General features: G+C 44.8%; 1 protein-coding gene across 1 annotated transcript; it reads left to right on the plus strand.

The window, feature by feature from the left end:
• Positions 1-6,866: 6,866 nt before the first annotated feature.
• On the plus strand, positions 6,867-13,927 carry LOC144731541 (uncharacterized). The gene is made up of 4 exons (XM_078612667.1): positions 6,867-7,382; positions 10,871-11,080; positions 11,615-11,876; positions 12,220-13,927. Exons 1-4 carry the CDS (start codon positions 7,324-7,326, stop codon positions 12,346-12,348), a joined length of 660 nt encoding a protein of 219 aa, XP_078468793.1. The 5' UTR covers positions 6,867-7,323; the 3' UTR covers positions 12,349-13,927.
• Positions 13,928-25,146: the final 11,219 nt, after the last annotated feature.

The raw sequence follows: 25,146 nt of genomic DNA on the forward strand, positions 1-25,146 counted from the left end.
AAAAAGTTGAATTTACTGCCTTCTGTCAATTCACTGGATAACCCCTCCCTCCCCCCCCCGCTGTATTGGTCATGGGGGTTGTTTGACCATACTTCACCACACTGGTCAATGCCGATTGGTGATGATGGGGGATCGAGTGGGTTGACATCGGGCTTGGAGAGTAATATTTTCTACTTGAGGAAACCTGGGTGTGCAGTCAGGCTATGGACATCGTGACCTGAGTTTTCTTTTATTTTCTGGCCACGACTCACATCAGTTGTGAATGATACCTGAACCAGTTCTCTGAGACCTCCAACCACGATTGAGGTGAAGTATGGTCAAACATCCCACACATCCGAACCTGCATACAGCAAATGGATTGATAAAGGACTCTAAAGATAGAACCCCAGTCTTACGAGAGAGCGTTGCATTATTGCTCAGTGATTCATCGTGGAAATATTTGCAAGTCATTGGGTGGCCAGCTCTCGCAAGTGGGTAGCAACTTTTCTGAATTTTCTCCGATGGTCTGGAAATTTCTAGATTTTCTGTATATTTAATGAAGTTTATTTTATTTGATATGTAAGGTAATTTAAAACGCTTGCTAAAAATTAAATCTGCGTATTGTTATGCAGTTTAACATTCAACATGATCATTTTACCTTACCTTAACATTTGCCCCCTTTTAGTCCCACCACTCCGAACGTCAAGTTTTGGATTGCTCATCTACTTTAATAAAATACCTCGTGCCTCCTTCACATATTCGTCTCCGTATGAAAACAAATTAACGGTTCAGTATTTTTTTTACACAACCCCTATGAAAAGCACATTGTCAGCAGCATTTTATTCGGAACGAGAAAACTCTGGACTGTTGTCGACATTCGGTGTCTCGTCAGCAGAGACTTTGAACCAATGCTGGTGAACTGCCCGAATTGTACATGATGGTCCAGATGTATTGTGACCTCCCCCATTCAATCCTCTAAAACGTAATATTTTTAAAGGTTAAAAAAAATACTCAAATGAAAAAAAGGTTAGGGGTCAATTAATTGGGGGGTCACGACATCGGTACCACCCTGTATGTAGCGACGCACTCTCCATCAAAACACGAGTCCTTAGATTGACGCATGAATGCATTATACAGAACACGAAATAATTAAGTCGTGGAGAATTATACTTCACAACATAATTTCATAAAATACATAACTACCACTTCATACAGCCAGGTAGTTGTCGTGTTCTGAACTATTTGCCAACTGCTTTACATTGCCATAATCTCTCCTCTACAGACTTTCGGGAAAGTTCTGGATCCATGGGACGCATGCAGTTGTGCTAAATTCTGTCAATGACATATACCATGGCGACCCATACCGTTTACCCGTACAGGGGAATTGAGTTTTCAGTTCCATAGAGTGTACAGCCGTTTCAATATGGGAAAAACTAAATGTTTTGTCCGTGTTTATCCCTTGTGATGGGACTTTGTAGGATGAACGTTGAGATTTATAAGGGCATGGGGTGACCAAGAAGGTATGAGTTGGTCTGGAATGAGGGAGGGCACTGATAAGGGGTTGACAAGTATGCTACTATACATGACAACTTTACACCTTTACACTATACACTGCACTACTAAAAACTACACTACTAAACACTACACTATACACCACTACTATACCATACCTGTGAACCCATAAGGTTTACCCCGTAATATTGTACAGGGAAATAGTTTTCAGGTCCATACGGCGTATCACCGTTAAAATAGGGCAATTTTTTTTGTCTATTTGTGTTTTTCCCTTGTGATGGGACTTTGTAGGGTGAACGTTGAGATTTATAAGGGCACGGGGTGACCAATAAGGTCTGAATTGGTCTAATAAGGTAGGGCACTGATAAAGGGTTGACAGGTATGTGAGCGTGTGGGTGTGTGGGTGGGTGGGTGGGTGAGTGTGGGTGGGTGAGTGTGTGGGTGGGTGTGTGGGTGGGTGTGTGGGTGGGTGTGTGGGTGGGTGGGTGAGTGTGGGTGGGTGGGTGGGTGAGTGTGGGTGGGTGGGTGGGTGAGTAGGTGGGTGGGTGAGTAGGTGGGTGGGTGGGTTGGTGGGTGGGTTGGTGGGTGGGTTGGTGGGTGGGTGAGTGTGGGTGGGTGGGTGAGTGTGGGTGGGTGGGTGAGTGTGTGGGTGTTTGGGTGGGTGGGTCAGTGGGTGAGTGTGGGTGGGTGGGTGAGTGGGTGGGTGAGTGAGTGTGTGGGTGGGTGAGTGGGTGGGTGAGTGGGTGGGTAGGTGGGTGGGTGAGTGTGGGTGGGTGAGTGTGGGTGGGTGGGTGAGTGTGTGGGTGAGTGAGTGTGTGAGTGCGTGGGTGGGTGGGTGAGTGCGTGGGTGGGTGGGTGAGTGCGTGGGTGGGTGGGTGAGTGTGTGGGTGGGTGGGTGAGTGTGTGGGTGGGTGGGTGGGTGTGTGTGTCATACCTGTCAACCCATACGGTTTACCCCGTCTTCTTGTACAAGGAAATTGAGTTTTCAGGTCCACACGACGTACAGCCGTTTCAGTACGGGCAACAAATGTTTCGTCTGTGTTTCTTCCTTGTGGAGGGACTTTGTAAGATGAACTTTGAGAGTTTTAAGGGACACGGGTTGACCAAGAAGGTATGAGCTGGTCTGTAATAAGGTAGGGCACTAATAAGCGGTTGACAGGTATGAAATGATGATGAAGGCGTCATCACAAGAGACAACGTAGTAGAGTAACAACTGCAGTAGTGTTTCATATCCACGTCGTGGACGAGCTCCCATTGCGGAGGACTAAATCGAAACTTTACAAACAATTAAATGGGGAAGTAAGGCTACTGCGCCAGTCATTTTTGTCGACAAGTTGTTTACCACATGCAGTTCTACTGTACACCTACACTTGCGGCGAACATCGCGAATGTGACCTTGCCACGAGTTCGTGCGGTTAGAACGAGAAATGTAAGTATTTAGTAACACAGCAAACAAGTTGCTCAAGACAAACCGGAATACTACACACACGTATGGAAGCCCAGTGTACTGCTGCATGAAAAGGACCTTGCAACAAATAAGTATAACCCGTAAAAACAAAGTTTTTCACTATAAATCCTTTATATGCGTGGCGGCTAGTCATCTCGTCCTTTGGCTTGAGATGGCTGCCACCTATGGGTCAGATGATTGCATTGCACCATTAAGCAATTGGTAATTAAATATAATATTTTTGTCCTAAAAAGTGTAAAATTTTGGGAAAATGTTTTCACAAACATTAATTGTCAGGCACAACGAGTCTGTGTGGAAAATGTCAGCTCGATTGGATCACGGGAAGTGGGTTAAAAAACGACCGAAAGATTTGCACGGTCCTAAGCAAGCAAGTGAACTTAATATAAAGGATTTAAAAATGGTTAGAACTAAGTTTATTGTGTATGATTTAAAAAAAACTACAGACGTGTCAGTATTAAATATGACACTTACAAATACACTGAAGATGTATGAATATATATGTGGAAGTGATTAACAGGTTGATTTATACGTTATGTAGTTTACGTTACAGATTGACATGCACATGGTAGTCCAGATGTCTTGTGACCCCAATTAATTAAGCCCTTAACATATTATTTACTTTGCTTATTAATTTTAGTTTTCACACCGTCATTGGTATGCAAAAATGTTAAGTTTTAGATAATTAAATGGGGTCTACAAGACATCTGAACCACCCTGTACAATTTTTTAAAGTGCCTCTAATGATTTAGCCACTGCTGAATGAGTTCACTTCTGGTACGTGTTCCGAAAAGAAGGGCTATTGCCCGAAACGTTGCCGATTATATTTGTTTTAATTGGCAAATGTGAGATTTTTGTTATCTATATAAATATCTTAATCTGTATGTCTCAAAAAAAAACTCCAGGGTACTTTGCGACAAGGTATAAAGCTGAAATGTGGTGTTTAGGTAGCTTTTAGGACACAAACAACAGGAACATCTGAAAATCCGAGATTTTTCATTTTAAGGCCCCTCGAATCTCGATATTAAGTGCCCCATTAACATGTTAGTGCGTGTCATTCAGAAACCGTTCAAAATATGATCGTGTTTTTTTGTTTGCTAGAGCGTTAAACATCAAATAAAAAATAAAGAGAGAACCATTCTATCTTTTGATATTCGTATTCAAGCAGTTTTTAACGAAAAAATACGCATTTTATGTTCAAATCTGAATAATTCGCAAACGGTAAAATATAGGACCTTCCTCTCATAGAGTATTACGTTCATTAATTTGTGTTCTTTCTAATAAAACAAGGGAATATTTAAATTGAGCAGTTTATGAATCAAGTCAACTATTTTGTGTTTTTTTTGTGGAAAAATACACGATTTTGGAGTAGTGTCTGATCGTCAATACAAATTGTAAGGAAAATCATGTCAGGTTAATTATTATATGTATTGAAAACTCTTGCTTGGTGAAGACAGGCTTTATGAACTAGTTTGTGATAAAGAGGCGAATAGGTGTAATATTTCACGTCAGTTTCGTTATATTACGATTCATATTCTTTGTGTGTGTGTAACCCTTTAAAATGTCTCGTTTTGGGGAAAATCCAGAGCTTCGGTTTTGGAAAACTTAAAGTTAATGAAAAACAGTACGGCAATGTGCCTCAACAAAGTTCGAATCGATGCGCATTTCCTCGTACGATACGGACCAGAGAAACACGGTAAACTCGTAGACAAAAGGGAACATTCTGACAAGGGCATAAGTAATATTTAAAAAAAGTTTTTAAAAACACGCTAGTAATGGCAGAACTCCACGACTCCAAGAAATGGCCCCGAAGCTTACCATAACGTAAGGGACAGTGGCCAATTAGACCCAAGCCGAAACATAACATGTAAAAATTTTTTTAAAAATATATATTTTTATTTTTTATGATAGAATATAGTATTGTCATCAGTATGACATAAGTATACCAAGTTCGCAGTCTATAACACATTGGGAAGTGGTTAAAAATTTAGTTGCAAGATGTGAGGATACAACAACAGACAGAGTGAGTTAATAAAAGCGTGTTATGATAAAGAAGCATTGCAGGGGGCTTGATGGGAGGCGTTTTGTTAGCACTTGAGGTGTGGTGTTTCTGCCATCTGTCAAACCATGGCACCTGTGACCTATCAGCTACTTGACGTTTTCAATGTCACTGCCATCTCTTGGCCAACGGTGGTTGTTATTGTCCTTATTGAGTCAATAGTATTCATGATGTTGTTAAACACATTCCTGCGGAGGGAGCTGGTAGGAACGTTGGGTTGCTCGGTCAGTGGCCAGGGTCAACGGCGGCGTGGTGTATTCCGCCGGCGTGAGTAGGTTAAACGTTGAGTTTTATAAGGGCACCACGGGGTGACCAGCCCCTCCCCACCCCTCCCACCCCCCACCCAGCCCCACCCCTCCCACCCCCCACCCAGCCCCTCCTCACCCTCCCCTCCCCACCCAGCCCCTCCCTCCCCACCCAGCCCTTCCCTGCACGACGGACACAATAATCCCCTGTGGGCTGGTGTATCCAGGAGGTTCCTACTAGTATTAATGAAATCTATCGGGTACGAATGCTGCTGATGAGGGTCATATGATGATGCTACTGCTAATGATGCTGCTACTGCTTGCTGATGCCCATGACGCTCCTACTGATGACGCTGACGCCAACGATGCTGTTTGCTGCTGCTGATGCTGTTAGTGATCATGCTCATGATGTTGCTACTGATGCTGTTGATGATCATGCTCATGATGCTGCTGATGCTGCTGATGATCATGCTGATGATGTTGCTGCTGATGCTGATGATCATGCTCATGATGTTGCTGCTGATGATGTTAATGATCATGCTCATGATGTTGCTGCTGATGTTAATGATCATGCTGCTGATGATGTTAATGATCATGCTGATGATGTTGCTGCTGATGATGTTAATGAACATGCTGATGATGTTGCTGCTGATGATGTTAATGATCATGCTGATGATGTTGCTGCTGCTGATGATGTTAATGATCATGTTCATGATGTTGCTGCTGATGCTGTTGATGATTATGATCATGATGTTGCTGCTGATGATGTTGATGATCATGCTGATGATGTTAATGATCATGCTGATGATGTTGCTGCTGATGATGTTGATGATCATGCTCATGATGTTGCTGCTGATGATGTTGATGATCATGCTGATGATGTTGCTGCTGATGCTGTTAATGATCATGCTGATGATGTTGCTGCTGATGCTGTTAATGATCATGCTGATGATGTTGCTGCTGATGATGTTAATGATCATGCTGATGATGTTAATGATCATGCTGATGATGTTGCTGCTGATGCTGTTGATGATGATAATGCTGTTGACAATGCTATTGCTGATTTAAAGCTTTCGTGACTGCAGGGATTCATATTCGTGGTTCTTTCGGTGAAGTCACATAGAAGGGAAATAATAGAATAAAAAAATATATAGAACAATAAAATTATCACGTTTCGACTGCAACACAAGCAATCATAATCAGGTGTGAAATCCACAGCAAGAAAATGTGAAATCCACAGCAAGAAAATTTGTGGATTTCCCATCTGATGATGATTGCGTGTGTTGCAGTCGAAACGTCGTGATTATAATATTATTTAATTATTTCCCTTCTACGTGACTTTACCGAAAGAACCAAGAACACGATGCTATTGCTGCTGACAAATATGCTATCGTTGGTGTTGCCGTGACGCGATTTCCCGTAAATTGCGTCACAGCGTGACGCGGTTTCCCGTAAATTGCGTCACGGCGTGACGCGCCAGTCTCGCGGAGCGGGGCGGGGACCCTCGTGATTGGTTGAGGCAGGCGGCGGTTGGCGCCTCGACCAATAGCGACACGCGGCACGTTTGAGTGACGTACGCCCCGCCCCCCCAGTAACCCCGCCCCCTCAGTAACCCCGCCCCCTCAATATCCACGAGTGGGTTGACCGAGCGAGTTGTTGATCAGAGGTGGCAAGTTGCCGTTGTTGCTACTTGTAAAGCTGTGACTCTGTGTCTGGATTTGAAGCTTTCGTGACTTCACGAATCCATACTCTTTGGTTGTTTCGGTAAGGGCACGCAGTTAGAAAACTAAGCCAAAGCAGAAAATAATATATCACGACGTGTCGATCGCTTGTGTGGCGATCGGAACGTGATATTTTATTTTTGTTTTGTTTTAGTTTTCTACCTGCGTTTCTTTACCGAAATAACCAAAGGGTGAGGTGATCGAGCTAATTTTTTCGCCGTTCTTTTGAATCTCTTCCGTCGATCGGGCCTTTTGTGAGGTCTTGTAGTTTTTGCTCGGTGTTTTGGTTTGTTGAGGAAAGCAATAGCAGTATTGTCGTTTGAAAAATACGCCTGCGCCGAAATGACAACCGACACCCTGACCGCGTTATCCAAGAACAGCTTGCGTATCCGCCAGAACGGGTAAGAAGGTTGCTTCTTTGTTCGTGGGTTTCCTTTTGTTCGCTTTACCACGGCGTCCACTTTAAACGGGACGACGACGACGAAAACCTCGTGGTATTTGCTCTCTAAAATGGTGACCGCGTCTCTGTTGTTACAAACACCCCCCCCCTTCGCCTGCGTCGTTCTTGGGTGTCATCGTTAGGTGATGGTGAGGGCCGCTACCATGGTGGCTTTTTGAGAGAGACGGCAACTCACTCGCCTTGCTACAACACACAGAGTCGTAGTTTATATCCAGACCTTTGACGCCTGCTGTACGTTTAAATAATCTGCGTGTTGTTTTGTGTCTCTCGTCTCTGTCCCCGTCGGGTTTTTCTCCGGGTAATTTCGCTTCCGCATTTAAAATCGAGACACGCACGCGGTGGGTTTTTTTTATTTAAAAATAATTATTTGGCTGCTATACATGATAATATAAAGCCACTTTGCGAGTTGAAGCTATCGTTTTGTGATGGCCAGGTCTGCTTCTGAAGAAAAAAAGCTAAGGGACAGCGCTGGTAAAGTGAAATAATAAAAAAGTATTGGCAGATGTGGAGGAAAAACTAATTAATTGGCAGCTTTGCCACCTCAAACACCTTCCCGTGGGACGTTCACACGGCTCGCGTAGTTCGTGTGTATTGACAAAGTACGTCAATGTGTAATATATATTTTGTTTAATATACAATCCCGTACATGGCGTGAGAACGTGGCGAATTGTGACATCGTGGCGCAAAGATGGATGACGGGCGGGGTCGTTTGTGGGCCCTCCTCGCCAGCGCCTCTGCGTGGCGGAGACTGCGAAGTGAGGCGGCATTGGAACTTCCTCACTCATCGCTTTCACAATTGGGTCATAGGGCCCCACGGGCTCCGATCCACTGCTGGCTTGAGACGTCTTCCTGGCAACATCGCCCCCCTCCTTTCACGCCGTTGTGCGCTGTAGCATCCCAAATCTCGCGTCCGCACGCGAAATTGGTCCCAGTTGGGCGCTCCATCTCCGCGGGGCATGTTCCGTTCCGGTTTGGTGGACGGTGGTCGAAGAATGGCTTTGGAGGGAGAGAAAGAGAGGGATCAATGGATGGGGGAACGTGTGTCCTAGAGGACGTGGCAACGGAGATGGAGCGATACAATCGGCTCGCGTGCAGGCGCCCGGGTGTTTTTTGGTAGGTGTCGTGATGGGTGGCGACGGCTTTCAGTGATGTGACCTTCGGCCAGCGGTTGATTAGACGTCACTGATTGATTGGTGATGGGAATCAACTCGCTTGTTACAGGAGCCAGGTGCGTGACTGGCATACATATGGACTGTGGTACAACCCTTAGGGGTTTTATTTGTTATCAAGTCTCTTACAAAAGCACGGCTTGATAATGAAATGCCTACATATTGGATACTATTTACGGGATGAACAAGAGAAAACCTTAAAAAAAAACCGTCATGGGTATTTTCAGTTTTAATTACGTGTTATTTTCCTACCCTATGGGTTAAAGCCATGTCGAGCACGCAGTGTTGGGTTATTTTAAAACTCCATACCACACGGCAATGATACAATTGGGGTTTTTTTTTGTACAAGTTTCTCGGAAATGTAATGGCCGTGAATGTACAGCATCTAATACGTGTGTGAGTCATGGAAGCCACAGTGGATTAGACATGAACCGAAAGTTCCCCTTGAATGTTCCATTGTATAATAAAGCCACGGCTCTCTGTCCATTGTGCAATGCGTGTTTTTCACCCATAGGCGCTTCAAACTCAGTCGTGTTAGCGAGAGACGACGCTTCACTTGCGTGTACATATGGCACTTAAATTGTGTTTTTAGACTCGTGGCTTTATTGAACTCGTTGACAATCTCAAATATCTGGACGTTATCCTAGGCTCCAAAATAAATGTTCCATGCTCGCAAAAGAACATAATTGTAAGGGGAAAAAATGGGTCTATTGTATAAATTCATGAATTGTATTCCCCTCTGTCTCACGAGTGGATATTGTCCCTCCACGTATCGAAACGTGCGCGTGAGAGTATTTGGTTGCCCTACATTTCCACATGATGATAAGCCACTTTATTGAGCTAGCATTTGTGACAGCTATATAGGAGCTCAGTGGGCCTTACTTGGTTAAAATAAAAAATATATTTTAATCAACAGAACACACCACTGCGATCTTTAAACGTAAACCTGACTCCCCTTGGTACTCGGGAAATTGCGTAATTGGTCATCGTTCAACCTCAAACTACCAAAACAAATCGAAACTTTTCGTCTTTCGGCGCAGTCCCACATCACGTTGCCCAAGAAGCTCCTTGCCAGTTCCGCTTTAACATACCCAGAGTGATATTTAGCCACAGTGAAACATTTCGTTTTGGAACGACCTCGCTTTCATGGTTTTCGGCTTAACATTTCTCCCTTTCCTGGCTTTTTAAAATGTTTCCTTCATTTAAGATGTCCCTTGGCGCATACGGTCGGTGAATCCACTGCGTTATGTAATGTGTTTCTGTGTTGCCTGCCAGTGTTACTTGAATAGTACATGGCTTGAATCCCCCCCCCCGAATGCGTTTCTACTCAGTATCTGCAATGCTAAAGATGTCTTCGCTGCTGTTTCTTTTCACCAAGGCCCTCCTCAGGATCAATCTTGCTGAGTGTTTCTTACCTGCGGAAACAAATTCAATACCTCTGACTAAAACATAAGAGGCGCATGTGTGTTGTCTGTGGTCACATTTGTAAATACATTACACATGTCTCATTGAGCCCGAGTGATAAATGGAAGGGCCCATGGTATTGGATGGTCCACTGCGAGCTGTAGGGAGGTAATCCTGTACAAGAGAACTTAGTGTTTACTTAAATTATTAAAACGTTGGTAACGGCCACAGGAGATGGAATTTCTGAGTAATTTATGAATAATTGCTGTTTGCCATGAAGTCACAGGACAGGGTGGCTCATTGCCACACCCAACCGTAATGTCGAGGGATTCACCATTCCATTACACTATGTTTGTGAAAATCTAAAATATTTGTTTTCATTTCCTTAAGCATTTTCGGTAACCCCCCTCCCTCCAAATATTTACATTTGAACTACGGTGCGTCATTTCCGCAAGATAGGTTTATTGTCACCGTACTGTACAACTGGTGGCCTGTGGCCAAATCTGTCTGGCAAAGTCTGTGTGGTTAGACTGCCGAGTGCGCCGAGATATATATATGACAGTGACAAAGGGCTTCATAGCTCATCGGATTCCTCCAGTCTAAATAAATATTTTGATATATTTAGAAATGTTGGATGATTGAACAAGAGAAAGAAATTAGAACAGGCGACACGAGATAGAATAGTGAGATGAAAGAGGAGTGGCACTGAGTCGTGCATACTAGTGGTCACATCCGCATCATGCAATCATGCGACCCACCACAATGCCAATTTTATTGTGGCCCATCAGAAAAAATTGAACGAAACCTGCTGCACATCTCGTACAATGTGCGCGCCTTTCTGTCTTTCCTGATGCAGGAATAATTTGAAAACATCCAAGAAAGATAAAAAGGTGAACGGGACCAACAAGAGCGAGGTCAAGGAGGACTTCATTGCTTTGAAGGATTCGAGAGACTTCAAGACGGAGCTGCGGAAGGTGGTGAAGAAACATAATAACAAGAAGCTCCTCCTAAAAAACTGTCCTGACATCCCATTCACGGTGTGCGGCCAAGAGGGAACCAACTACAGGTGAACACAGCGTAGCGGTGTCTTGGTGTGCATGTCGAGGACCATCAGTGGGGCTGATGAGACTGCATGAAGGGACGCTCTTTGGCAGAATCGAAATCAAGTGTGGACTCGGGTGTATGAGGTGTCCACTAAACCCTTTGAAGTTTGCGGTTCGTGCAGATTGACGGTGTAAACATGTAAACATGCTTTGTAAAGGTTACCATTGGTGCAAAATGATGGTTGATGCCACACTCCTGCATGATGTACATGCAAAGGCCTCCATCAATCCACTGCTGGATGAGGGCCTCCCCACACTATAGACGTCGTGGAATTTATTTTATTATCATACTTTGCCACACTGGTCGGTGTAGGCTGGTCACAATGACTGCATAGAAAACGACCTTGTTGGTTCTTAGTGCTTGAATTCTGGTAAGACAGAGCCATGAAAGATGCTGGAAAAACTTGGTTGATAATGTCATCTCAATTCACTTGCTCATTCTTCCATCCCCGAATGGACACGGCATAAAAGAGCTGCTTGATGTGTTTCCTACTCAGGAATATGACTTCGATGATGGGCGCCTGGAACAGCCTGTTTCTGGAAAAGGAGCAGGACATGACGGTGATCGGCTGCTTGGACAACGTGCCATCGTTGGCATTGGGTCTGCAGTGGGTCGTGCTGGTGACGGAGGACGGTGACGTGTACGGTTACGAGAATGAGTGCATGTGCAGGTTGGCGAGTAGTGTTTGGGACCTCTTCCTGGAGGGCCCTCGGTTCGGTGGGAAAATGTACGAGATGGACTTGAGTGACGTACCACAGGTGAGAACCATGAGGAGGCTGTACTGTAGTTATTATCTGGGCCAATGATTGATTTCCAGTTAACTTTGATCACTACACCCATCAAAAGGTTGCTTTGAATTGTCAATTCCATGATCACATTTCCCCAATTTGTAAGTTAAAGGCGTCCTATGTTAACCTAATGGTTTAATACAACTACAAGGTGTTTAAGCCAGGGTAATCTATTATGGAGGAAAAACAGGGTTTCCACCTTAATGATATAGCTTGTAAAAATGCTTTTGTATTTGCAATGATTCACTGTTATTACAACTTGTATTTGAAGTGTTTTATGTAAATGTGTGCTGTATACTCTGTTTTAACACAGGATTCTAAGGAGTTTGATAAAGCTTGCCAAGATTTGGGCATTCAATCAAGAGATCCTGAGGTTGAGAAATACATGAAAAGTTTAGAAAGTAAATTTGATGAAATGGAAGATTTCTTTGCGTCATTGTGAATCTGATTGAAACGACATTCTATGCTTCTGACTGACTAACCATCAGAAGATAGAGACGACAAAGCCATCGCATCTGTTTTCTGCCACCATTCAATACGCATAATTCCAGCCACCTCCAGATACAACTCGTGGAAACGTGTCGAAGTTAAAGCAAAGCCTGTCGACGTCGCTGCCTGTCAAAACAAACATTGCAACGTCGGCAATCTGCAACACGACCTTGCATGGAAGAGACACCTGCATTTCACCCTTTTATAATATTCTCTTTATTCAGGATTGCGTTCGTCACGATGTGATACACTATTCCACACACAACATATCTGGCCATACTTTAAAGTCGGAGGAAAATGGGACGAAACTATCCATGGTCCACCTATACAGTCTTTCATGTGGATAATTTAAGTTTTTGCTCACGTTTGCACATTCTCCAGCTTACTGGGCGTTCTTGTAACTGCTGGTTGTAAAATATCTACTTGGCTCAATAGGCCTTACCATCTGTAATAAAGTCTGACTGATTGTCCTTAATATCTTTATATAGTTTTGAATATGCGATGCTCACATGCAGTGCTCAATCAGAATTAATGCACCTGTGGAAAAACACCTGTTTTGTCGCGCTAATTCTGGGGAGTTTTTTGGGGGTCTTCTCACCCTTGGGGTTTTAACCCGTTTTGATGTTTCTCTGACACATTATGGCCAATTGCCTTGTTTGACCTGTGGGCTGGTGGCCAGGTGCGCACGAAGTGGCTCGTGTGCTCAACAAAAGAAAAATGGATTAGCATTGTGACTGCTCACAGCGCGGGGCCAGAGGGTGATGGGCAATGGGGGGCCCATGCCCTTTGTTGGAGGAAATTGGTGAGTGGATATCACCCAGGGCAAGTGTTTACAGTGTTGATGGGCTGTCTTCTTTTGTTGCACTAACCAGAGGTAGACATTGAAGACCAGTGTCGCCGTGGTATTTTAACAGGATGCCACGCGTGCTGTCGCGATCTAAACTTTCACAAAATCGAGCAATTGTCCGCATTATACTCTGTTAGGGGAAAAATAATCGAATACTGACAGGTGCTTTGAGATTGGGGCTCTGTTAGAGGTAATTGAAGTAAAATATCTACGTTGGCTTTTCGTGACCAATAGCATTCACAACTGGGTTTTTTGGGTTGAGTCGTGTGTAAAAAAAAAGTGTCGTAAACCCTCGTCCACCCAAGACGGCCAATCCGTGAGTGTCAAGTGAACAAGCGTGATGCTTTTAACAAGTAATTTAATAAAAGTGCAGTGAAACACGTGATGCTCTTATTACACTTGGCAAATGAAACGTGTGCTGAAGCAGTAATGCGCTTGTCACGTGTGTTCACTCGACACTTAGTAATTGTCTGCCCGGTCGAGGAGTCTACGCCACGATTTTTATTTACGCTCTAACCCAAAAACCCAGTTGTCAAACGTAATGAAAGTTTTCATGAATGCATTTAGTGGATGCTTTTTTGTATACACGTTACATAGTCCATGTCAAGTGTTATGTGAATATTTTATCCATGTGTACAGGAAATGACTTCATTTTTTTTTTGCAGATGAATAAATTTTGCAAAGATGTCGTGTGCAGGGGAATTTTCTGTTGAGCGTGAGAACTGGTGTTGATTCTAGATTTGAAGCTTTCGTGACTGCAAGGATTCATAGTCTTAGTTCTTTCGGTAAAGTCACGTAGGTAAAAAATGAAATTAAAATTAATAAAAAAAATCACGACGTTTCGGAGGCAACACAAGCTTCCGTCTTCAGGTGAAACCGTCACGGCTAAATATCTGTACCTTATATAGATAATTTGCTTTGACGGTTTCACCTGAAGACGGAAGCTTGTGTTGCCTCCGAAACGTGATTTTTATTGTTTTATTTCATTTTTTACTTACGTGACTTTACCGAAAGAACTAAGAGTATGAACTGGTGTTGACCATATTCTTGGTTCTTTCGGTAAAGTCACGTAGAAGTGAAATAATAAAATTCCAATCGGTAGCTGGGCATGGTTCACTGAACCCTTTTTGAAGTCTAAATGTGTTCCCCACCCTTCTTTATTTTGTAGCCTAAGTGCTGGGCATTTAAGAGGTTTTACGATAGAATCTGTACATCTTAATCCGTAAAAAAAATCTTTACAAATGGACACGAGCATAAACTTAAGAAAATGTAAAAGTGGATTTTTGAATCCTAATGATATTTGAATATCGAACTTCTGAATATCTGTCGTGAAGCTTTTCATTTGACAAAATCGTCCTGTCTGCGTCATATCAGGGCATCGCTCTCTGCCTTGTGTTGGCGAACTGGACCCGGTAGATCTGTCGCCGAGATACACGTGTTCCCTTTATTCAGCAAGGTGAGAAACCCATCGAGCTGACTTCCAAGATCCTTGTCCACAGGAGGTGGGTTCAATCCCGACCCTGACAGCTGTATATTAGGAGTTTGTGTCTCCCGTGGTCGCGCGGATTTTCTTCTCAGTTTTCCCTCCACATTTATAAACATGAGTTTATAGTATTCGGCTGCTATAAATTTCCACGTGGTAAGCCACTGCGTTGAGATGTATCATTTGTGGCCAGGTCACTTATGAAAAAGCGATATAGATCAGTGGGCTTTGCCAGGTAAAATAAAAAAAAGTTTATAGACATTGGTGTAGTTGACCAATTCAAATTGAATCCAATGAAAGAAGGAGCGTATTGACAATTGTCCTCGTGGGAGTGTCGACTAAATATTTTAAATGTTTTAGCATTTCCTGCCCCAGGTTTACCCTCGTGATATGAGCGTCACATTCATTAGACAAGTACCCATTTGACAGCTTTGCAACCGTGTATGGAGAACGGCCAGTGGAAGCGGATATCGTAGAACTACCTCTGAAATCCATTTTGAGTGGCCTCTACACAATAGAGGGCAGCACTTTATGGTCAAAATATTTTATCATCAATACAAAAACATGATTGCACTCCTAACGTTTTGTATTTTAACGTTTATTACTTGCCCTTACTGGACATTGACAAACGGAGTTGTGGGAGCCAATGAACAAGGTGGGAGAGCCTCGTTTGCCTGCCTTGACAAGTTTCAGTCAGTGAAGTTGGCACGAACAGGATGTAATGAAGGCCTGCTGTGTTAGTGTGATATAAGTTCAATTCCAAAACAACATGACACAGCATTCAAACTTCCTGAACCCCCCTCCCCCCCATATTGTCAACTTGAGATGTTGCATATAGATTTATTTAATTCTAGATTTGCATTTTTCGTGACTGCAAGGATCTATACTCTTTGGTTCTTTCGGTAAAGTCACGTAGATGAAAATAAATAAATAACTAAATTAAATCATGACGTTTCGGAGGCAACACAAGCTTCCGTCATCAGGTGGAACAGCTACAGCAAAATTACTGTAGTGAATAAATGATGACGGAAGCTTGTGTTGCCTCCGAAACGTGATTTAATTTAGTTATTTTATTTTTCATCTACATGACTTTACTCGAAAGAACCAAAGGGCATAGATTTATTGAATTCATAACCAAAACTCCCACACTCAACCAGATCTCGGACGCTTAGAGTTGAGCTTGGATAGTACTTGGATGAGTGACCACCACCGTACAAGTGTGGGCGTTGTGGGAAGCAGAGGGCACTACAGCAACATCCACTCTATCCACTACCAAACACGCAGTGATCAGCATGGTGAAGTATGGTCAGATAACCCTCATTACCCGCGAGGCGTGGGGGTGGGGGCTTCTGCAGTGATAGAGTCGTTATAAATATTAAGTCCGGCAAATTGTTCTCGGGATAGGATTCGTATTTATGAACGTCTCCAGATTCCAAGTTGCTCAATGCTGCTCTCTTGTGGTTCGAATCTGCATGTGCAATAGCGGGGTCGTTCATTGTACGATTACAGTGCAGTATTACAAGGCCGGAATTATCATACATATTTGGGGGGACATCCCCCCCAATATTCAAATATGCTCAAAATGTCCCCAATGTATTGCTATAAAATAGATTTCTGTTTATATGATTGTGGTTTTGGTTGTACTTTAATAATCCCTAATCTCTGCCATTACATACAATGAAACAAGAAAAGGTAAAACAAGAAAAAACAGCAATGTAATACAATACACTATTAGAAATTATTGTTAAAAATAAATACAAATTCATTCCCATGTGTTAGTGAATTCTTTAATATTTTAGGCAGGAAATTCGTTTTCAAATTTAGATTTCTTTCTGGGGGGAGGGACCCCCAGACCCCCTGGAAGATTTGGTCCCCCCCCAATGTTGACTCCATGGCTACGGCCTTGCAGTATTATACACACGATTTGGTGATTTTGCTGCATTGGCAGTGACGGATTAAGCTGGTGCGGGGCCTGTAGCATATGTTATAAAGGGGCCCTGATTAAAATCACGTAAATATTAAAACACAACTTTTTAACTTGTAAAGTAAAGTAATTGTTTAACACGTAGGCTTTCGCAGCCAATATATACATAAAAAGGCCTAAGCCCCCAACTTTATCTGTGATGAACGCTGCACTTTATGTTGTTTTCATGCAGGGGGCGCTGCAAACCTACGCGCCCCGTGCATGAACGACGGAGGCGCAGGGACAGACGTTCGATTACGTTGCAATCGATCCGCAGACAGCGGCGGTGTTCTCGCACGGCCAGCAGCTCCGTGTCGCCTCATCTCGATCCCGCAATCCAAAACAGGTGAAAGTCCGCATCGAACCGAACCCCCAGCAAGGCCCATCTACTTAATTACGAGAGAAAATTCACACGAAATGTCCTTTTCAATGAAGTCTTCCAGATGTAAAATGATATAAGCTTTTAATGAAGAAATACAATTATGTAATTCAAAACAATACAATTCAAAGATGTTTCATTTTAAAGCTTCATAACGTAGCATCCGGTGCTTGCGTGGTTAGATCGCGTAAATATATAAATGTGTCGTTAAAACCCGCCACCACCCGACACAGCCAACTAGGCAGGGTTGTCACGTAAACAGAACGTGGCCAATTCGTCACTAGTACAGCAACACCGGTGTGTTGGAGAGCCTAGCCACAACATTTACAATCTGAGTACGACGTTTCGCCAGTAATTACAACTATCAGGTGACAGCCATTTGCTATAGAGCGACACATCGCTAACCTTAAACACCCAGTTGTTCATAAAAGCTGAAGGCGGTATAGTACTATAGTAATAGAGCAAGTGCAGAATCACTGAACCGGAATTGATAGCTAGAAAGCATTTAGCGCGGGGCCTTTGAAAGTACGGGCCCTGTAGCATCTGTAGCTACTTTTGCTACGAGGATAATCCGGCACTGTGCATTGGCAGTAGTGCACAAAACACAACCACAACACAAATTCAACACAGTTGTGTATGCCACTGGCCTCAAAAGGAAACATAAGAGGCGACGTTTCGGGCAATGGCTCTCCTTCATAACAAATCAAATTGTAGTATTGTTAGAGCGTGTTTCCCCAGGACAGCCTCGCTGAGCCTCGTTACTTGAGAGACATTTCACTAAAATAGAATGTTTACTTGATAAATTCCAAGTGTGACCGCAATGTCCGTGTCTGACTTGTATCGATGATCTATTGCAATAAAATATTAAAACACATCTTGACTGCTTTCATTGTTGTTGTTGCAGTTACTGTGTGAACGGGCAGATGGGTCAATTGCAGAAATACTTGATCACAGTGAATGTAAAGATGCAGCACGGCAATGTTTTCCTGCCGGTCGAAGAGAGGCCATCTGATCGGTGGCTCTTAACTTCCCACTCAAGTCCAGATGGCACCTTCTGCGTTTGTGCTATCATCCCGGCATCTCACCCACATCCAGAAGAACACCGGTGGACAGAGTGGTAACAACGTGGACGTCCAGAATAGGCATTCTCATTCGGGTGCCCATAAAATATCGCAACCCTCCTGGCTTAGGGGTTGTCCATAAATGACGTCACGCACCTGGGGGGGGGGTGGTCAGACATTTGTGACGATGTGTGACAAGGGGGGGGGGGGGGTTTGAGAAATGGGACGTCACATCAAAATGCGCAACTTTAAATAAATATAGACAACACGTTCTACTTAATTAAAATACTTTTTGATAAACGTTTTCTCCTACAACATCAGAGTGCAGCGCCACATTAAATACGCACTACAATGACAATAGTTTAAAGCGATTTGAAGCATGTTTATTTTTTGGGGGGGAGGGGGCGCAGAGCTTTGTGACGTGATATTTGAGGGGGGGGTCTGCCTTTTTCCGACGCCGCGTGACGAAGGGGGGGGGGTCTAAAATCGTCCAAAATCGCGTGACGTCATTTATGGACGGTCTCTTAGCCCCCAGGGGGGTCGAAAACTTTCAGCTCTAGGGTCGCACGCGGCTCTTTAATCGCCGCTTCGTGACGTTTATTTACCAACGACCACCGCCTCGCGTTCGCCACGTCCATTACGGACTCTTGAAATATCGAGGGAGTTTTTGTTGTTGTTATCGAATTCGAAAATAATGGCTCTTCTTGTTATGTTGGTCGCCGAAATCCTGGCTTAAGACATTCCTCGAAGACACTGGTGGTGTAACCAGTGCCGGATTAAGCTGGTGCGGGGCCTGCAGCAAATGTTATAAAGGGGCCCTAAATAAATAAATAAAATTCAAACACATATTTAACTTGCACAGTAAAGTAAGTGTATTTTTTTCATTTGCTATACAGCCAGATACTGGGACAAATCGCTAACCTTATACACCCAGTCGTTCATTAAAGTTGAAGGCAGTATAGTATTAAAGTAATAGAGCAAGCGCAGAATCACTGAACCGGAATTGATAGCTTGAAAGCATTTAGCGCGGGGCCCTTGAAAGTGCGGGGCCCGTAGCTACTACATATGTATCTACTTTTGCAACGAGGATAATCCGGCAGTGGTGGTGTAACCATCACCCGCAACAGAACGTCGGACAGGCCGATGCGCACATCTTCTTAATGAAGGGAAATTTCATGAAAAGCCACAGCAGTGCGACTTGTGACCATGCAACCAAAAACTTTGGGACATTTCGCGGTTGCTAGATGTTACCTACTTCGCCTGGTATGCAGGAGGGCTTGGGTTCGATCCCGACCCTGACGCCTGCTGCTGCTGTATATCTGGAGTTTGGGGCGTCGCTCTTCCTGTGGTCGCGTGGATTTTTCTCCGGGTCCTGATCAACATCATGCGTTTAGAGTAATTTGGCTGCTATAAATCTCTACGTGATGATAAGCCACTTCGTTATCATTTGTGGCCAGGTCGTTTCTGAAAGAAGAACTACATCGCTCAGTGGACCTTACCTGGTAAAATAAAAAAAATAGTTGTTTAGTTTATAGTTGTGATTAAGGAGGAATAGCAAAACTACACGAATTCTCTCCTGAAGCCCTCTCATCGTGTCCAGCAGACCTCGACATTGGCATTTAGATGTTTGAACACATTTCTGCCAAGCGCACGGATAGAACAGGGCTGCACTGGAGGAAGCTCTAGAGAGGCGAGGAATCGTTGAACGCACCGATATTTTTCTCAACTTCGATGGCTTTTCGTGACAATCTCTCTCAAGTGTGATTTCTAAACGTCGATATCTTACCTTGTGTAGTATCGACGGTTCGATGTTAACGTGGCCACGTTATTGAGGGACGACTGCTGTGTGGTGTTGTCTTGGTGTGGTCTGGGACTGTTTTGGTGGCGTTCTTGCTGCCTTGCCCAATCTTCATAAAATCGGAATTATAAGATTAATTAATGTATTTATTACACTGGTCAACAAAAAAAAAACATTTTTTTCTGGCCTGGACTTTTGCAGCTGTTTTAGACTAATTTAAGGGTGCTGATTCCAAATCTGATCTCAGATTTGCTCTATCACATCTCATTTTTAAGCTATCGGCATACCCAATTTTCATTGATTTTACCCGAAATTAACTCTGTCACTTATGATTGCAAGTTGTTGCGAGTCAGTGACTGCTTTAGTGTTAAAATATGGTGCTGTATTTTTAGGATAGTGTGTTTATAATATCATTTTATGTAGATATCCACATTTATTTAATATTTTTCTTCTGCAGTTTTTATTGAAAATGCAATATTTGATATCTCAAAAACCTGATGTGATAGACAAAAACTGATGCCAAATTTGGAATCAGCACTCCAAAAATTACCTTATAAAACCGTTGGAATACCTTATGCCAGAAAAAGTGTGTTGACCAGTGTAATTAACTCTAGCCTCAAGAAGTCGGTTAAGAGTACAGTTAACAGTGGTGCACCAAACACCGTTAACGACACAACGCAACACATCCGTCAATAACACCGTGACCTTCAAATAAAAAGTACGTCATAGGCGACGTTTCGGGCGTTGCCTCTTTATTCACCACAAATGTGACGTGCTCTAAAGAAGAGTCATGCACCGAGACGTCGCCTGTCATTGTCTTCTTCTTTTAAGGCTGCGGTGTTCTTGACGTAATAGGCGACGTTTCGGGCGTTGCACCTTTATCACAAATTATCCTTATGGCGGTACCCCGGGGTGCTATGTGACCCCGCCATGAGGCTCAAATGTGACGTGCTCTGAAGAAGAGTCGTGTACCGAAACGCCGCTTTCATTGCCTTCTTCTTTTAAGGCTACGGTGTTCTCGACGATTGTGCTAAGTCGTCATACTTTATAATCCATATGTGTACGTTTGACCTGATGTGCATGTCTTGATTGATACTGGGAAGCAAGCTTGGGGTGCGTCTTATTTGCCGGTGTCTTATAATTCGGAGAATACGATATTATTGAACGTAATATTTGATGCTGCGATTGTCAAGTTAAAACTTTGCAAAACTGTGAACGGTGTCAGATAAAGCGCGAAGCAATGAATGTGGCTGTCGGCCGTTTGAATCTTAATTCTATTGTTAGAAGCGCAGACTCAGAGCCGCACTGCTCTCATTAACAATCCAACATAGACACCCACTTCTTCTTCATATGCGTACACGCGTATCTATATTTATATTCAGTTACAAGACTTACACTCACAATGTAACACACCGCACTGAATTAATTCAGATTCAGATTATGTAACTCATTCGTATTGATATAATTTAGCCATACATAGACGCCAACTCATGTAACTCGTTTATGGAGAGTAACTCATGTAACATTTAAAATCTTCAACTTTCTCACGACATATCATTCACCTCTGCTGTCTTGTGTTCATATTTCATTGTATCGTATTCATCAGCATTTACATTGACCTCTTCAACGTAATTATCTTTTGCAAAGTTCCACAGTCTAGCCTCAAATCATCATCAGCATTGACATCTCCAAAATATGATAATTGTTTTTTTTACCATATTCTTGGTCCTTTCGGTAAAGTCACGTAGAAGGGAAACAATCAAATAATAAAATATAAAACAATAACATTCTCACGACGTTTCGACTGCAACACAAGCAATTATCTGGCAACAAAATTGACACCTTTTTTTACAAGGAGTCATGTTTGTATTGACCACAATACCTGCGGTCGTAATGAAAACAAAAAAACACAACGATGATCATCATTTGCAACATTAGCATTTTTTGTAACAATAGAGGTTATTCATTATGACCAAATCACCTGCAATGCAACCCTGAATAGTGCTTGGATGGATGACCACAAGCAGGGTTTTAATCAGATGCGAGGTTACATGGTGGGCAGCAGAGGGCAGTGCAGTACAAGCCGTTGTTATACTGTATGTCTATGCTCCACAACATTGTATACCCAGTGTATCTTCAAGAGACGTCGTGTGACTTGAAAATGATGTTAAATGTATTCTTTGCAAATGTGGATTTAACGTGTCCAGAATTTTAATTGGTGCATATTGCAGCAACCAGGAATGGCACATGCTGCAGAAACATTGTATGCACCAATCTTGGGCGGCAAGTTTTTCCCTTTTTCTACGACATCTTACATAATGAAACATGGATTATTTTAAGCGTTAAGGAATAGTTTTCACATTGCTTTGATGAAGTACAGATATGAGGCAAAGTCATGTATTCGAGGCAAGAATCTTTCAATACAGGGGGGCGGTGGAGCGGTGACGTGGCATGGGGTCTGGCTTAGTGTGGCATGGGGTCTGGCTTAATATGGCAAGGGGTCTGGCTTAGTGTGGCAAGGGGGTCTGGCTTAGTGTGGCATGGGGTCTGGCTTAGTGTGGCATGGGGTCTGGCTTAGTGTGGCATGGGGTCTGGCTTAGTGTGGCATGGGGGTCTGGCTTAGTGTGGCAAGGAGTCTGGCTTAGTGTGGCATGGGGGTCTGGCTTAGTGTGGCATGGGGGTCTGGCTTAGTGTGGCATGGGGTCTGGCTTAGTGTGGCATGGGGGTCTGGCTTAGTGTGGCATGGGGTCTGGCTTAGTGTGGCAAGGGGTCTGGCTTAGTGTGGCACGGGGGTCTGGCTTAGTGTGGCATGGGGTCTGGCTTAGTGTGGCATGGGTTCTGGCTTAGTGAGGCATGGGGTCTGGCTTAGTGTGGCACGGGGGTCTGGCTTAGTGTGGCAAGGGGTCTGGCTTAGTGAGGCATGGAGTCTGGCTTAGTGAGGCATGGGGTCTGGTTTAGTGTGGCACGGGGGTCTGGCTTAGTGTGGCAAGGGGTCTGGCTTAGTGAGGCATGGGGTCTGGCTTAATGTGGCAAGGGGTCTGGCTTAGTGTGGCATGGGGTCTGGCTTAGTGTGGAATGGGGTCTGGCCTAGTGTGGCATGGGGTCTGGCTTAGTGTGGCATGGGGTCTGGTTTAGTGTGGCATGGGGGTCTGGCTTAGTGTGGCATGGGGTCTGGTTTAGTGTGGCATGGGGGTCTGGCTTAGTGTGGCATGGGGGTCTGGCATAGTGTGGCATGGGGTCTGGCTTAGTGTAGCATGGGGGTCTGGCTTAGTGTGGCATGGGGTCTGGTTTAGTGTGGCATGGGGGTCTGGCTTAGTGTGGCATGGGGTCTGGTTTAGTGTGGCATGGGGGTCTGGCTTAGTGTGGCATGGGGGTCTGGCTTAGTGTGGCATGGGGTCTGGCTTAGTGTAGCATGGGGGTCTGGTTTAGTGTGGCATGGGGGTCTGGCTTAGTGTGGCATGGGGGTCTGGCTTAGTGTGGCATGGGGTCTGGCTTAGTGTGGCATGGGGGTCTGGCTTAGTGTGGCATGGGGTCTGGTTTAGTGTGGCATGGGGGTTTGGCTTAGTGTGGCATGGGGGTCTGGCTTAGTGTGGCATGGGGGTCTGGCTTAGTGTGGCATGGGGTCTGGTTTAGTGTGGCATGGGGGTCTGGCTTAGTGTGGCATGGGGTCTGGTTTAGTGTGGCATGGGGGTCTGGCTTAGTGTGGCATGGGGTCTGGCTTAGTGTGGCATGGGGGTCTGGCTTAGTGTGGCATGGGGTCTGGCTTAGTGTAGCATGGGGGTCTGGTTTAGTGTGGCATGGGGGTCTGGCTTAGTGTGGCATGGGGTCTGGCTTAGTGTGGCATGGGGGTCTGGCTTAGTGTGGCATGAGGTTTGGCTTAGTGTGCAGTTGGGCCTGGCATAGCATGAAAGAAGGCCTGGATTTGTGTGAAAGATGGTCTGTCTTGGTGTGGCATGGGCTTTGGCTTAGTGTGAAAAATGGCTAGGCTTGGTGTGGCACGGGGCCTGGCTTAGTGTGGCATGGGGGACTGGCTTAGCGTAGCATGGGGTCTTGCTTAGTGTGGCAAGGGGTCTGGCTTAGTGTGGCATGGGGTCTGGCTTAGTGTGGCATGGGGTCTGGCTTAGTGTGGCATGGGGTCTGACTTAGTGTGGCATGGGGGTCTGGCTTAGTGTGGCATGGGGTCTGGCTTAGTGTAGCATGGGGTCTGGCTTAGTGTGGCATGGGGTCTGGCTTAGTGTGGCATGAGGTCTGGCTTAGTGTGGCATGGGGTCTGGCTTAGTGTAGCATGGGGTCTGGCTTAGTGTGGCATGGGGTCTGGCTTAGTGTGGCATGGGGTCTGACTTAGTGTGGCATGGGGGTCTGGCTTAGTGTGGCATGGGGTCTGGCTTAGTGTAGCATGAGGTCTGGCTTAGTGTGGCATGGGGTCTGGCTTAGTGTGGCATGGGGTCTGGCTTAGTGTGGCATGGGGTCTGGCTTAGTGTGGCATGGGGTCTGGCTTAGTGTGGCATGGGGTCTGGCTTAGTCTAGCATGGGGTCTGGCTTAGTGTGGCATGGGGTCTGGCTTAGTGTGGCATGGGGTCTGACTTAGTGTGGCATGGGGGTCTGGCTTAGTGTGGCATGGGGTCTGGCTTAGTGTAGCATGGGGTCTGGCTTAGTGTGGCATGGGGTCTGGCTTAGTGTGGCATGGGGTCTGGCTTAGTGTGGCATGGGGTCTGGCTTAGTGTGGCATGGGGTCTGGCTTAGTGTGGCATGGGGTCTGGCTTAGTGTGGCATGGGGTCTGGCTTAGTGTGGCATGGGGTCTGGCTTAGTGTGGCATGGGGTCTGGCTTAGTGTGGCATGGGGTCTGGCTTAGTGTAGCATGGGGTCTGGCTAAGTGTGGCATGGGGTCTGGCTTAGTGTGGCATGGGGTCTGGCTTAGTGTGGCATGGGGTCTGACTTAGTGTGGCATGGGGTCTGACTTAGTGTGGCATGGGGTCTGGCTTAGTGTGGCATGGGGTCTGGCTTAGTGTGGCATGGGGTCTGGCTTAGTGTGGCATGGGGTCTGGCTTAGTGTGGCATGGGGTCTGACTTAGTGTGGCATGGGGGTCTGGCTTAGTGTGGCATGGGGTCTGGCTTAGTGTAGCATGGGGTCTGGCTTAGTGTGGCATGGGGTCTGGCTTAGTGTGGCATGGGGTCTGGCTTAGTGTGACATGGGGTCTGGCTTAGTGTGGCATGGGGTC

The sequence above is a fragment of the Lampetra planeri genome, chromosome 39 (genome assembly GCF_965212315.1).
Source record: "Lampetra planeri chromosome 39, kcLamPlan1.2.h2, whole genome shotgun sequence".
NCBI classification, from domain to species: Eukaryota; Metazoa; Chordata; class Hyperoartia; order Petromyzontiformes; family Petromyzontidae; genus Lampetra; species Lampetra planeri.